This window comes from Eriocheir sinensis, chromosome 9 (assembly GCF_024679095.1).
Source record: "Eriocheir sinensis breed Jianghai 21 chromosome 9, ASM2467909v1, whole genome shotgun sequence".
Classification (NCBI taxonomy): Eukaryota; Metazoa; Arthropoda; class Malacostraca; order Decapoda; family Varunidae; genus Eriocheir; species Eriocheir sinensis.
Window position 1 is genome coordinate 17,080,364 of NC_066517.1, and position 16,136 is coordinate 17,096,499.

Genomic DNA, 16,136 nt, shown 5'->3' on the forward strand with positions numbered 1-16,136 from the left:
TACACATTTGGGATTAACCATAGGGCTGTTATTGTCTTTCCGTTGAGAGGATATTGTGGGTGTGGGTTATGCCGGTTGAAGTTTGTTGATATGATACGAGGGAAATGCCATGTCTTATTGAGTCAGACGAGATACTTTCCAGAGTCGTGTTGTTTGCTTAGATGGTAAAATAAAGTGAACGTCCTTTGCGTTGGTGATCGGTGCTCGTATGTTGCGGGTCTTTGCAGGGTGTACATGGTGACAGTAACACATGCGAACAGTCAAATAGGAAGAAGGTGGATATAAATAAATTCCTACATCGGTAACAAGATAAATGTCGGACTAAAGTGTGGGAATATAAGCGCGTTATCAGAACAAGCAAAAATAAGTGACGTAAATGAAAGCAAAGATGGATAGAACGTCAATAAATAAAAATAACGAAGGAATGAGAGAGAGAGAGAGAGAGAGAGAGAGAGAGAGAGAGAGAGAGAGAGAGAGAGAGAGAGAGAGGGGGGGAGTCGCTGTAACGGCTAGATGCAATATTACAATAACCAGGATATCATATTTTTCCCCCACGGCCGTTCATATTTGCTTCGTCTCATCCGTGGCTTACCTTACCTTTGGCTTCCTCCTTCTTGCCTTTTTGCTTCATTCTTGTTATGGTGTGGAGGTTAATTGTATTGTCAGATCTTGTCTTGCCCGGCCTTTTTTTTTTTTTTGGCTCTGTCATGGTCTCGTGTGTGTGTGTGTGTGTGTGTGTGTGTGTGTGTGTGTGTGTGACCGGCCTCGCTGTGGAGTCATTTTTATGGATTTGGTAGGAAGCTCACGTTGCCAGTCCTGCTGTTACACACACACACACACACACACTCAAATGATCCACTTCCTCCGGTTTTTCGATTTCTTCTATTTCTTTCGTTTTTTTCTTCTTTTCTCTACTGTTTCTACATTATTATTATTATCATTATTATTATTATTATTATTTTTATTTTTATTATTATTATTATTATTATCATCACAACTTCAATGAAAACTCCAGTGACACGTAACAGTCCCTTCATTGATAGACTCCGGTAGATAATTATATATGCTAAGAATAGCCAGGTGCTTGTGCACGTTAATTAACCTGAAGAAGCAGTATAAATAAACGCTTCTTCGGCTCAGGTATGGGCAGGTAGACGGTGTTCTATAACGGGTGGTAATGAACGTGCTAATTAATGTGTTCGAGTGTGTGTGTACTGGATGTTTTCAAGGAGTGTTGTCAAGTATTATTAGGGGGGTGAATAACCTCAAGTGTTGCTGTTAGTTTGTGTGTATAGTGGTCTTATTCATTAGGCGTAGTAGTAGAGTTGGTGTGGGTGTGGGAGTATTGAAGTGGGTGTGTTGCAGGTGTCGGTAGGTTGAGTCAGTCTGTGTATCTCCTTAGTGTGCTGTGAGGTAGTTTCGTGGCTGTGTTGCGAGTCGGTTATTTAGTGTTTCTGGAAGGTGTGTTGTCAGGTATTGCAATAGCTCGTTCGTTCGTTTGTCTATTACTGCTGAAGGCACGTGTCGTTTGGTTCTTAAGCCTTACACTTGTATTTTGTATTTCTTACGTATTGTGTCTTACGGGGCTGTATCACGCAAGGAACAGGTAGCCAGACAGGTAAATTCAGGTCAGGTGTACTCGAGTGGGCGGGAGAGTGACAGGTGGCGTGATATAAATAGAGCGAGGAGGAAATACTGGACGAAAGTGACCACAATCTGAACCTTCTCTGGATCTTGTAATCTTTATAGTTTTTTTTTTCGTTTATATTTCATACCATCCGTTTTTTCCTTTTCTTTTTTTTCGTTTATTTTCCATTCATTTTTTCAACTTTTATTTTTTTATTCTTTTACCATTCATTTTTCTATTTTGTTTTTCCTTTTGTTTTCTTTACACTCATTTTTCTTTATTCTTTCCTTGTCTTTTCATGTTTTATTTCCATCTTTTTCCTCTCTTCCGCCCCCCCTCCTCCTCCTCCTCCTCTCGCATCATTTATCACACCTTTCACCCACCTGACCACATCCACAGTTGCAGCTTCACTTCCGTCACTTACCTCCTCCCCTCCCCTTCCTTGCCCAACAGTCTCCCCCTCTCCCCCATCATCTGGCTCTTGCACCAATGCCTCTCCTCCCCTTCCTTGCTCTCTCTGCTTTTAACTGCATCTCACTTCCTCTTCCTTCACTTCCTTCTTCCTTTCTCTTTTGTATGATCGTGTTCCCATTGTCTTCCCTTTCTCTTCACTGCCTTCTCCTTCCCCTTCTCTTCATTCCTCTTCCCCTTCTCTTAACCCATCTTCCTCTTCACTGCCCTCCTCTTTCCTTCCCCTTCTCTTCACTCCCCTCTCCCTTCCTTTCATCGTCCCCTCCATTTAGAGTTTCAATAAGTATGGTAATATGATCTCTCTCTCTCTCTCTCTCTCTCTCTCTCTCTCTCTCTGTGTGTGTGTGTGTGTGTGTGTGCTGTTGCGAGGGAGGCAAGCCGTACCGTGTGAGGTGGTAGTGGTGGTGGTGGTGGTAGTAGTGGGCGGGGCGACGCATGCGCAATGGTGTTGGTAATGGTGGAGGGAGAGAGAAGGGTGGGCAGGGTGGGTCTTGGTAGTATTTGGGTTACGGTGTGAGGGGGAAGAGAAAGGGGGGCGGGTTGTACTGAGAGGGAGGGGATGGGGGTGAAGGGAAGAGGAGTAGGAGGCGAGGGGGAAGAGAGAGAAAGGGGGGGAGGTTGTTCTGAGAGGGAGTAGATGGAGGTGGAGGGAAGAGGAGGAGGAGGTTATGGATTAGCGTGGAGAGAGAAGTAGTAGTGGAGGGAGGTGGTAGGATGTGGAGAGAGAGAGAGAGAGAGAGAGAGAGAGAGAGAGAGAGAGAGAGAGAGAGAGAGAGAGAGAGAGAGAGATCGGGATATGGAGAGATGGCTAGATTGGAGAGAAAGGGGAATGGGATGGAGGTACTGAGGGATGATGTTGAAATGAATAGGGCGAATATGAGGGTGGCGGAATGGAGGGAGGTTAAGTTCGTGGGAAAGGGAGAGAGGTAGGGAGGGGGAGGGAGGGGCGAGTTCTTGGGAGAGAGAATGGAGGAGGTAATCAAAGGGAGAGGAGAGGGAGTGGCAGGGAGGGATAACTAGTCTGGCTGGGGCTCGTTTTCTGTATACGAATTCCTGTTTTCTTCTCCTCCTCCTCCTCCTCCTCCTCTTACAGGCTATAATTTGCGTCATATTCGTCTTGCGTTTCCACAGATACCAAACAAACCAAACCAACGGAACTGAACGTCGCTGCACACACACACACACACACACACACACACACACACGCACGCACGCACACACAATGATTACCTATATATGTTCTCTTGCAGCTGAAGGAAGGATGACGTGTATATTGTGTGTTGCTGGCGAGTTGTGAAGCAGCCATCCTTTCCTCATGTATTTCTGTGTGTCTGCTTACTTTATAGAATGTAATTTATCATAAGGTGTTACTAGAGACAAGGTTACTAATTTTTGCATTTTTCTCTCCCTCTCCTTCCTTCCTTCCCTCTTCCTGTACCTTCGATCCTCTCCATCTTTTTTTTTTCTCCCTCCTTACTTTCATCTATCTTCCACCTCATCTTTTTTTCTCTCCCCGTCATCATTATCGATTCCTCTTCTTCGTGTCTTCTACCACTATCACTTTCTCTTCATCCACCATCTTTCTCATCCTCCCCTCCCCTACCACCCTCTACAATCACCCTCTTCACCTTCCTCCACAACCATCCACTATCTCTCCCTGCCTGTCTTCTCCTACCTCTTCCGCCCTGCAGCCAAAGATTGATCCGCTGCAGCTTTTGAAATGCCTCAGTATCCTGTTGAACACGCGTGGGGGCATCAGAGGCGTGGCCGAGGTGCATCGTGTGAAAGGGTAAGTTAATCAATCTTTCAGGTCCTTATTATCAAACTCTTCGAAGGCTTAGTCCATCTGTTTAAAAAGGCTCTTGCTGAAGTTGTCCGGGTTTTGTATACATGGGTGGTTTCGTGATCCCGGTGGTAGTTTTCGAAGCCTTTGCGAATGGGAAAAAAAATATACATGAGAACCCGACGTAGCTCCTCTCTGTCCATGAAAAAACGTTTGTGATAAGAGCCCCAAATGTTTGTTGATAGGAGTGTCAGTCATTTAGTCAGTTTACTAGAATCGGTAACCTCTCCTTCATTCACTCATTGTTGCTCTTCCCATAACTTTACCACTCTTTCTCAGTCAGTCGAGTCAATCATTCAGTTTACCTAGACAGCCAATATCTTCCTCACTCACTCTCTACTCTTTCTATTACATTACCACTCTTTCTCAGTCTTTCAGTCAAGTTAGTTATTCAGCTTACCTAAACCTCCAGCCTTCCATTTACTCGTTGTTACCCTTCCTCTAACCTTACCTCTCTTTCATAATCAGTCAATCAGTCAAGTCAGTCAGTTACTCAGTTTACTTGGACCGCCAATCTCCTTCACTCACTTTTATACTTCCTCTATACCTTACCAGCCTCTTTCGGTCCTGTTTTATTCACGCGTCTTGAACTTAACATTTCTTTGGTCTTCTTCGTGGTGATTAAACTTTCCTGGGTTAGTCAATTATTCGTCTTCCAATCGCCCGCTGCTCTGTCTTTAATAGCGGCCTCTCTTTCTCCTCTCTTAATCTTCCGAAGTCAATAGTTAGTTCTTTTCTTTTTATCTTTAACAGCGACCTCTTTCTCCTCTCTAACTATCTTTGTAAGTAAGCAGTCTTTTCTTTTTACCTTCAACAGCGACCTCTTTCTCCTCTCTTAACTACCTTTGTAAGTAAGCAGTCTTTTCTTTTTACCTTCAACAGAGACCTCTTTCTCCTCTCTTAACTATCTTTGTTGTAATTAAGCAGTTAGTTATTTCTTTTTGCCTCTAATAACGATTTCATTCTCCTCAGTTAACTACAATGTAAGTCAGCGGTTAGTACTTTTTTTTCCTATAATAGCGACCTCTTTCCCTCTCTAATATATGTGTAAGTAAGCAGTTAGTTCTTTCTTTTGTCTGCAAAATTGACACCTCTATATCAGTTTCCAGCTCCTCTGTCTCTATCTATATCTATCATCTAAAATTCTCAATGATATCTTTCTCATCTATTTATCTATCTAACTACTATCTATCTATCCTCCACCTTTGTAAGTAAGCAATTAGATCTTTCTTTTTAGCTCTTTCCTTCTCCTTGATAGTCTCCTGCACGCCGGAACGTTTTATTTATTTTCTGAAACGTTTATCTTACAAATTCTTCTGTCCATCTAAAATTGAGAACAGTACACACAGGGCGCCGCTATATATATCCAGCCTTTCGAAGACCTTTCCCGCTGCTGCCAAATGATTCATGCCTGACTCTGCCTTAACATTTCCCTTCATTGATCATTGACGTGGCCCTGTTTGGTTTGGTCTGACCCGCCGCCACCTCATCTCTAACAGCGGGTGATCCGATTCTTTCATGTTCATATTCAACTTTCCTTATCAAGCTTTCTGTCGAGTAACCCACCATCACCACAGTCTAACCTTCTTGTGTTTTAAGTTTGTATGATGCTGTTGATAGTGTTGCCTAATTCACTCATTAAACAATAAAGGTGCCCAATGAAGAGGAGAGGTTAAGGAAGGGTGAAAGATGGATGTGTAAAGAAAAAGAAGAAAACTGGGAATGATTGATGGAGTAAGGAAGAGACGGTAAATGTGAAGAGAATGAATAAAGGAAGTAATGAAAAACAAAGATAGTCAGGAGAAAGAGAGAGAGAGAGAGAGAGAGGGAGAGGGAGAGAAGTGTGTGTGAAGAGAAGGAAATCATGAAAGTAAGATAGACGGGAGACAAAAGAAGGAGAGAGGTAGAGGTGAAGAGAATGAATAAAGGAAGTAATGACAAAAAAAAAAGATAGACAGGAGAGAGAGAGAGAGAGAGAGAGAGAGAGAGAGAGAGAGAGAGAGAGAGAGAGAGAGAGAGAGAGAGGTGTGTGTGTGTGTGAAGAGAATCATGAAAGTAAGATAGACGGGAGACAAAAGGAGGAGAGAGGTAGAGGTGAAGAGAATGAATGATGGAAAGGATGCTGGCTAGATTGACGGATGTAAGGTATGAGGGAACGATGCACTACAAGAGGAAATGAAGCTTGAAAATGAGGGAGGAGTCAGAATAGAGATCTCATTGAAGGGGCAATTAACCCGGTAGCAGCGGGGATCATGTTTCTTAATGGTCCCCCCAAGCGAGAAAAATGAGAAAAAATCACCCCTCACACAAACCATTTCATAAAATATATCAAAGCATTTGTGATCAGACTGTATCATCTATTTTTGGGGGTTTAAATCATGGCACAAATTTGGCCCGTCGCTGCTACACGGTAAAGCCACTAATTTGGCCCGTCGCTGCTACCGGATTAAGAGGTAAACCACACGACATAATGGTGGGTGAATCAGACCGCGGTGATAAGTTAATACACGAGAGGAGTGTTGGAAGGAGCTATCACGCAACAATGAAGAGGAAGAAGTTATATAAGCTAAGGGAAAGGAGGAAAGGGTTGTCTCTCTACAGGGAAGAAAGGGAGGAGTTTGTAGACACTAATAGACAATGAGTGAGAAGGGTTTTAGAAGCTAAGTGCACATACGGGTAAAAATAAGGGTTGTCTCGCTATAAGGAAAAAAGGGAGGAGTTTGTAGACACTAATAGACAGTACAAGTGAGAAGAAGGGTTTTAGAAGCTAAGGGGAAGAAAGTGAGCTCGTAGTAGAAGCTAAGGGGACAAGGGTAAAAGTAAGGGTTGTCTCACTACAGGGAAGAAAGGGAGGAGTTTTTAGACACTTAAGAGACAAAGAGTGAGAAGAAGGGTTTTAGGGGAAGAAAGTGGGCTAGTAGTAGAAGCTAAGGGGACATACGGGTGAAAGTAAGGGTTGTCTCACTCTAAGGAAGAACGGTAGATTACAGAAGCCAAGGGACAGTAAAGGTGAAAGGAAGGGCTGTCTCGCCACATGGAACAAAGGGAGGAGGTAGTAGAATCTAAGGGCAAGTGAGGATGAAAGAAAGTGCTGTCTCGCTGTAAAGAAGAAAGTGAGGAGGTTGTGGAAGTTAAAGGGATGTAGCCGTATCGATAAGAAGGGGCGAAGGGGAGAGGGACTGGGAGCGGGTGTTGATAAAGGGGACTGAGTACAAGACGTGGGTGTTGTCCTCCTTTGCAGGCTGATGACCAAATACTCCAAGAAGCTGGTGAGCAAGTGTATATACCTCAACATCCTGCAGGCCACCGACACCCCCCTGCTCGACCTGTGAGTATTGTAATATGTAGGATGTATTGTTGTTCTTGTAATATCTAATGAAATAAGAGAGAGAGAGAGAGAGAGAGAGAGAGAGAGAGAGAGAGAGAGAGAGAGAGAGAGAGAGAGAGAGAGAGAGAGAGACTCATGGCAGCAGTAACAGCCGTGTGTCTGTGTGTGCCCGGCAGGTTCTACGAGGAGGGCGGGTGGGAGCTGGTTGGGGCGTGGCTGCAGGAGGCGGTGCTGGGAAGAAACTGGCCGCTCACCACTCAGGTGCTCACCCTGATGGAGGCCTCGCCCCTCACCCTGGCCAGGCTGAAGCGTAACTCCACGCCTATGCTAGTGAAGGACCTCTCCAGGGTGACCCAGGCCCCAGGTGAGTGGGGGGAGGGCACGGGTGAGTGGGTGGACTGCTGGGGTGCTGACACACATGCGGACGCTGAAGGTGACGGGGAGGCGGAGCAGTACACGGCGGGGTGTGTTGCAGGCGTGCAGCTGGTGGCCAAGAGACTGGTGCAGAAGTGGATGGAGGTGGTACGTCAGGGGGACAGCGTGGCGGCCGCGGCCGGCATGGGCCTCTCCGCCGCTTCCCTCGCCACGGCCTCCGCGGCGGCACCCTCCACCACCGTCGCCGTCACCACCACCACCCTGACGACGGCCCCGGCGACGACGACGCCAACTGTGGGCGTGGCCCCCATGCAGGTCCAGACCCCCGCCGCCGCGCCTGCCGCAGCCACCACCGGGGAGGGCGCGGAGGGCAGCTCATCCGCGGATGAGGAGTCTTCCAATGCTTCGACAGAAAGCGAGGCGGCCGCCGCCCCTGCCGCAACCACGCCCATCCGCATCACCATCCGGAGCGGGTCGCAGGTGCTGGCCAAGGTCACCTCGCAGCGGCCCAGCCAGGACTCCACCGACAGTGACGACAACAAGCCTCTCAGCGTCATCCGAGAGGAGGTGCAGCTGCAGCCTCGATCCTCTGCGGACCCTGCTGCCTCCTCACCCACCACCACCACCACTGCCACCACAACCACCACCGCTGCAGGGTCGCAATCCACCACCGCCACCACCAGCGCGGTACACACCATTGTTACCTTCACGGGGCCTGCCGCCCCCACCACCACCCCTACAACGTTACCTACAACCACCACCGCCGCAGAGAACGACAGTATCGCTGCAGAGTCCACCGCCAAAACCAAAACCAAAGGCGACACAAAAGAACCGGTCATCGCCGGGGCCGAGTCTTCCGGCAACAGCTCAGACTCGGGCGTCGCGGAGAAGCCCGGTAGCGTGTCCGACGAGTGCGACGGCATGATGAACGGCGACGCGACGGAGGCCGAGAAGCAGGCGGAGGAGGCCAAGAGCGAAGTTAAACGAGGCCGGGGCAGGAAGACGAAGGATCGGGACACTGGGAAGGAGAAGGAAAAGGAGAAGGAGAAAGAAAAAGAGAAGGAAAAGGAGCATCATAATAAGAGATCAGAGAAGAAGGACAAAGAACGTAGTAAAAGCAGCAGTAAGAGCAGCAGCAGCAGCGATAAGGATAAGGACCGGGAGAAGAGCAAGGACTCCCGCAGCGACAGGCACCGGGGCAGCCGTGACAAGGACAGGAAGGACAGGGACCGTAGGGGTAGTAGTAGCAGCAGCAGCAGCAGTAAAAAGAGTAGCAGCAAGGATAAGGACCGGGACAAAGACCGGGACAAGGACCGTGACAAGAAGGACAAGGACAAGGAGAAGAAGCGGCAGGAGAGCGAGGACAAGGCCACGCTGGAGAAGGTGAAGCCCCTGCCCGTGGAAGGCCTCGCCAAGATACCCCGCAAGTCCGCGCCGCCCACCTTCCTCGACGCCCTGGGATCCGCGGACGCCGACCTTCAGCCCAAGAAGACGTCCACCGTCAAGACCTACAAGTCGCGAGGGTTCCGCAATACCGGCCTGCTGGACGAGCCCGCGCTGCCGCCCAAGAAGGCGTCGGACAACAAGAAGGCCACGACGGGAGCAGCAGCGAGTGTGAAGCGCGGGCCCCAGGAGGACCTCACCCTCACGCCCCCGGACAAGCGAGTGCGGTCGTCCGTGTCGTCTCAGCCCCTCACCGCGGACAAGCCCGGCGGCGTGAAGCTCATCTCGCCCAAACGACGTAAGTGCCTCCTAGTCGTCCTCTTGCGGCCCGCCTGTCGCCGGCTCGTGTGCCAGGCTGACGCGGCCCACTCCTGTATGCAAATGTTGGTGCTTGTGCTACGGCGCCAAGCCTTCCTGCCTGTTTTGGTAACACAACAACCCTGTTCATGTTCACTTGGCGGGGTAACAATAAGCCTGCCCATTACCAGAGTAGTGTTGTTGACAGGGCAGTACAGTCTTTTATTCTTTCTTTATTTTTATTTTTCATTGTTTTGGTTGACGGGGCCACACCAGGTGTATGTACACGTGCCGCCGCTCAGCCGCACTAACCCGCCGCAGCAGTTCTGTTTCAGCCGTGGCGGTGTTGCTGCTGCCGTTGCTACTTTATGTGTGACGGGAGGGGAAGGTGAGTGCGGGGCGGGGAGGTGGGGAGGGGGAAGGGGACGGGCATGGGGAAGGGCTTTTTTTTTTCTTTTTCCCACCAATCTTCACCACCGTCACCAAACGGCTTCGCCACCATCGCCGCGACATCGCCATCTTCAGGTAAGGTTCAACACTCTTCTTTGATTTCTTCTCTGTCCGTCTTCCTCACTTTTTCTGTAATGCTGATGACCACGAACCGCCGCCTTACGTTCGGTCCAGTTCTCAAGCCCTCCGCGGCACCTGTTGGCTGTTAGTCTGAATACACGGCGTGCGTGACATAAACAGTAATAATATTAATTAGGGAAGGACGTGGCCAGAACCTTGAAACTTCAGTATTCATGAATCTAACGAAAATAAATACCTCGTGATATTATTATTCCTCAAGTATGACCCGCCTGGCCACGCCCTCCTTCCCCCCGCCTGGGGCCGGCTGCTACAGCGGCAGAGGCTGACTCCTGACCGTGGGTGTTGGTGCCTCGGCCGGGTGCCCGGAGGCGGGAGAGGCAGAGCTTGTGTGACCTTGTTAACAGTGCTCCTCCAGCTCCCCAAGGACTGTAGGACGGCGCGCTGTCTTCCTTCAGTTATGGGGTTCGAGGTTAAGCCGCCAAGTTGAAAATTCTCGTCATAAATATATTAACAGTACAAGTAAACGCCACGATCCCCTCCTCTAGTTGGCGAAGTGCCTGCGTGTGCTGGGACCGCTGGGAAGGGCTGTTACGGCCAGGCATCGGTGTTCTTTGAACCAAAGCCTGTGTCGCTGCCAGGTAACTGGGGTGTTGGGCTCACATGACGCCATTACAACGATGATCAAGGAACCTGTAATGTGTTGCTGCATAATAGTATTTTGACCAATCAGATCAATGTCAATTTGCATTTTTACCATTATATAGTAATGTTTTTCTGCAACTACTGTTTTTAATATTAGTTTCTAAATTGTCACTTTCATTCGGGGGAAACCATTGCGATGGAGTCATGAAGGCGGCTGGCCGGCTGGCATGTTTCCAATCTCTGTGGGACGCGGAGTGAAGAGGCTCGGCTGTACATCCTAAAATAACCGTAAGATTTTCTGGAAAATATTGTGATTCCCACTCTTAAATTATCTACTTCATTTAATTAACCAAGCCAGACCTATCTTAACCAGACCTGCTCGAGCTTGAGGGCCACGCGCATGTAGAGAGAACAGAAATATGCTGCCGGGAGACCAGGGTGCACGGCCTTGTTGGGGGGGAGGAGGACGTGCCCCACGGTCATTAACCAGCACGCGCGTCGCCAGTGGGGAGGGGGCCCTGGCATGCTCGTCTGCCTCGTGCCGTAAAGATACTAGCAACTTATTATGTGATTTTACTCTCAAGAATGTAAATGACAAATAAGTAAGTTCTGGTTGCTGTGAAGTATTGACCGTGCCTCCTCGTCTGGTGTGAGGTGAGGGTGGCTGTCTGGGTGAATGTTCAACCTGTTCCTGTGGCTTGGTGTTGGCTGTAAGGAATCAAGCGAGTCTGTCCGTACCTCCCAGTCATGTTGGAAGAGAATGAAGGTTGAGAACTGGGCCGTGGTGGAGGGGCAGGCTGGTCCGTCCATCAGCATTATACCTTTTTCGCATCCCTTTCTGTTGCTCAGCGTGCAGAGAGGCGACTTTTTTGTAGGATTATGACTACTTTTCATTATTATTACTATTGTTATCCCTGTTATTGTATTTTGTCTTGTTCACAAAAGTAGCCTCCAAAAGGTTTCTTCCTTCAGATAAACATTTTTTCTCATGGTATCTTCTCTGCCGCTCCTATTTACTCTTCCCATTAGTTCCTATGTTAACTCTCTCTTCTCTAGTTTCTCCTCACACGCCCTCATTTTTTCCTGCAGTCTGAATTCTTGCCCTGTGTTTGTTTGTCCCGAGAATAGTCTTTCGTATTATCTTTAAGAATTTTCCTATTTTTTATTCAGCTTTGATCTCCACTTGTGATGTTTCCCTCTTAAGTTGTAATTCACTCCTCTGTTCCTCAACTATCCATCTACTCCCTCTCCCTCCCACACCTTCCCGCCTTGTTCCTCCCATCTGAAGCATAGAATTTCCAGCGCCTCGCCAAGTCCTCCACCCCGTCCTCCTTGCTCCAGGAACTTCATTTACTCCAAATTATCTTGGCTGCTTTGAAAAACTTGGAATAGTGGTGTCGTGCCAAAATGAACATAACAGAAGACTAATAAAAGATTTTGCACAAGAAAGCATCGTTTGTGATGTTTCATTCTCCTTGAAACAAAACCGAGATCTTGAAAGCAAGGGATTCACTCATTAGCGGCGTCCTTGCGCTGCGTAGTAATGAATATGTAAAAGGCAGCAGCCCCGTTGAGATGTGTGATCAATACAGTGCTGGCAAAAGGATTCTTGCAGTAAAATAATTATACCTGATAGCGCCAATAGTTCATTTGTGTTCAATCAGGGATGGGCATGTTAGGTACATTTAGAATTTAGTTTAGGTTTGAAGGTATTTTATTAAGAAGAATAAATTTACTTGGGCTGGTCATATGCACAAAACTGATTACATGAAATATCAAAGTAAGAGTCGAGCGAAAAGTGAAGCCAAAACCGGCATATGACCAGATGGGGAGATAAGACTCAATCTTGTCCGAGCAGGGTGGAGTACTCTAACATCAGACAGGTTGTTGGGGAAAGGTCCTAACCCTGGTGTGACCTAGTGATTGCTGAAGACGACGATGATGAAAAATAATGAGTTTTTGAAATTTGTCAAAAGCAGACTCGCTATGGACTCATGTCAGCATGCAAGGATCATGTAAATCGATACAGCAGAAGATACACGTAAAAAAGGTCGGGCTTTTCAGCTACTGCATTATTTATGACCGATAATGAGTGAAGTGCTAGTTTTTCCAATCTCGGTGTTTCAAGGGAAATTATGTAATGTGATGTTATTCCGTAATTTTAGTGAAGTTTTGAGTATTTACATTGGTGTGTGGCACCATCGTGCCTCATGGACACCCAAGTTGCTGAACACCTAGAGGGTCGGGGCGTGGCGGGGCGTGGCCTGCTGCAGGGCTGACGGCTGGTTAGGCACCTGAAATCTTTGCATCTCTTTCTTAACATTCCTTCCTCTGCGGCCCTATACTCTGGTGATAAATCGTATAACTACTTGCTTCCCTGACCCCAACCCTGTCCACCTACGACGCTAGAGGTCGCCAACGGTTTCATCGACAAGGATGCGTTGTAAGAACTGCCTGAGCTTGTTCAAGCAAATGATGAGCACCTTAATAAATGTGACAAAAGACACGTTGACGATGAAAATCAAAGATCCACATTACACAAGAGCCCCACTCCAAAGGCCGAGGAAGGGGCGTGAACGACTCAGAGGCGTCGCCGCGGGAGGTGGACATTACAGCTGATCAAATCAAGAAAGTTGCTCTCAAAGGTACATAACTATTGACAAAGTTATATTCCTAATCAGTGACATAAAAATTGAAAAGCAGGAATAGTAAAGCGTAATAGTAGTGAAATGCAAGAGCTTGTTTTTTTTTCCAGGATAAGATTCATATGAGGCGCGCCAGACTCGTGATAAGATCAATAAACCGCCTCCCCGCTGCCGCCCACTCGGGCACCCACGCGCCTTCCTCGGCGAAGCAGCGAGGGAGAAAGAATGCTTTCTTACCTCAAGGAAACTCCATCAGAAATAATAATGAAAAAAGTAAAGTGCACTATGAGCGCTCCTACCTAGCAGCAGCAGTAAACAATGCATTTAACGAACATAAATGCATATAACATGAGCATAATAATAACACTAGTTGACCATTTACGCTGAAAAGTAGCTGTCGGTGTATGCTGGCAGGCTGGCAGTGACCGTATTGCTGTGATTTTGTTAGTGCATGATGTAGGTGCAGTGAACGAGGAAAATGATAGGCGATCCAAGAGTGTAAATAGTGAGTCTTCCAGACCATAGTAATAACCATAGGTGGACACGATAACAGAAAACCTTATTCCCGATAACTGATAATGGAAAACCTTATCAGTGATAACCGATATTCGTTAACTGGAAAGACATATTGGCGATAACCGATACCCGATATTAATCCACAATTCCGATACTAGCTAGCGATAAGCCCGATAGGCGAAAACGATACTATATTGATATTTCAACTAAAAAACAGATGAGCTCAAAATTTCATTATCTGTATTTTAGGAAATTTACAAAACCTGAGAACCACATGTTGACACGTACATGTGGACGGTAATACTAGAAACGCTTGAACCCATGTTCAAGGTGTATTATTTGGCGTCCCCACCGTCAACGCTTTTGTTTACAAACACTGGTCTCGTGAACTGCGCATGCTCAGACCAGCAAGCGTAAACCTGTACAGTCTCACATAGCTTTTTGACCGTAATTAAGAGTTGCTGGAAGGCTGAATCAGACATACAGTAGCACCACTACCACCCCCGCTGTCTCTAGAACGACACTGTACGAGTTGTATTTATATGTACAGAATGTCGTTCTAGAAACAGCGAGTATGGTGGTACTGTATGTCTGATTCAGCCTTCCAGCAACTACTCTTAATGTGTTAAAAAAGTTTTGTGAGACTGTTCAGGGCTACGCTTACTGGTCTGAACATGCGCAGTTCACGAGAGACCAGTGTTTGTAAACAAAAGCTTTTGACGATGGGACACCAAATAACACAACACCGGGTGCCTTCAATACCATGGCATGCTCACAAACGAATATGGAATATCGAATTTGAGGCAGTGAATAATCATTTTTTGGGCTACGATAAATGATTTTTATTTTTGATATACTGATTTTTGAGTAACAAAAAAAAAAAAATAACTGTTTCAATGTTGACGATCTAAGTGTGAAATCTCTTCACCAAAGATAATTTCATACCCCGAAGTTTTTTCATAACTGGGCGCCCGGGCCACGCATGCGCAGTTGGGAGGAGACAACGGTTTTTTATTCTGAGAGGGAAAAAAGTAGCGATTATCGCTCGTTTGGTTACAGAAGTAACGAAGATATCGATATATATTTAAATAAGTAGCGGATGCCCGATAACCTGATTTTGTTATCAGCGATAGAGTATCGCGATAACGCCCAGCTTTGGTAAAAACGATGAAGGAGTGACTACTGTTCAGTTGCATAACGAAATGTACCACTGACTGTCGGGTTGACAAATATGAATTAATGGTTGCGAAGTCTGCTTTATGAGAAGAGGCAAACATTTAAATTTACATTCTCTGGAAAGGCGAAGGCTGCAAGGAGACATCGAAATTTATAAATTGAAGGGCTTTGATAAGAGTGATGCGAATAAGGTTTTTTGTGGTAAAAGAGTCGGGTAGGACACGTAGCAACGTGTTAAGTTGCATAAATTCAGATTTAGCAAAGGTATAAGCAAGAATTGTCTCACCAGTAGAGTGCTAGATGAGTGGAACAAGCTTGGCAGCCATGTTATGAGTGCCAATGCGATCGACACACTCAAGGTTATATAAATACATGGATAGTGAGATTGGGCGGAATTAGGACAGGCCTACCTGTCTTGCAGACTTCTTACGCTCATATTCCTATGAAGTCAAGGCAACATACAAACAGCCACTGATGAGCTTAAACGTCACTGTGCTGGAGGCCACCTGTGGCACTATATATATATGAAGGAAAGGTGACTGACACCTTTTCCTTCGTATACACACTTGGGGCCGGAGGGCCAGGTATAGTGCCGCAGAAGTGGCATTTGGCACGGTGACCTTTAAGCTCAGCAGTGTATCTGTTGGTATGTTGCCCTGACATTTTTACGGCCCAGGTTCGAATCCCGGCACTCAGTGGTGTGTATTTCGAGATTTTTCTCAGCGTCATAGAAGGTTCCGTGATGTAACTTGCATTATATGACTGAGGGATGAGCTTGGTTATAGTCCCGTGTGGCGGGGCCTTGGGAGGGGAGGGGGTGGGGTGCGCGCTTGGAAAAGTCAAGAGAAGCAAACTTTGGTGTGGGGAATACATTTAAAGGACAACGGAAGGAATGCTACGACAGAGTATGCTGAACTTACAAGTCGGTAAAAGAAAGACAAGTGTTGAGATGGGAGGCGGTGGCCGAGTGGTCAGCGTAGGGGCGCCGTGTCCTGGAGGACCTGAGCTTTAGTTTGACCCGCCACTACGAGTACATGCTAACAATGCTCCGTCATCGCCGAGTGGCATAAAACTACCTCTACGCTATCCTGAAGATCACTTATCAACTCTGACTCAGCGAAACCCTCTAGATATAGAGTGGAGCAAAGATAAGTTCCGGGCCCAAGCAATATGGCGCCTCTATAAGCACTTGCCTGCACGACTAACGGGCTGGGGACGACCATCAGCCCCCATCAAGAAAGT

General features: G+C 47.1%; 1 protein-coding gene across 1 annotated transcript in view; it reads left to right on the forward strand.

Moving 5' to 3' along the window:
* The window catches only part of LOC126996032 (protein split ends-like), a gene marked incomplete at its 3' end in the record, with an annotated part of 32,443 nt that extends 23,058 nt beyond the window's left edge, over positions 1 to 9,385 (forward strand). Inside the window, 3 exon segments of the mRNA XM_050856027.1 lie at positions 3,790 to 3,887; positions 7,183 to 7,269; positions 7,446 to 9,385. Of these exon segments, the coding sequence (XP_050711984.1) occupies positions 3,790 to 3,887; positions 7,183 to 7,269; positions 7,446 to 9,385 (2,125 nt within the window).
* Between the last annotated feature and the right edge of the window lie 6,751 nt (positions 9,386 to 16,136).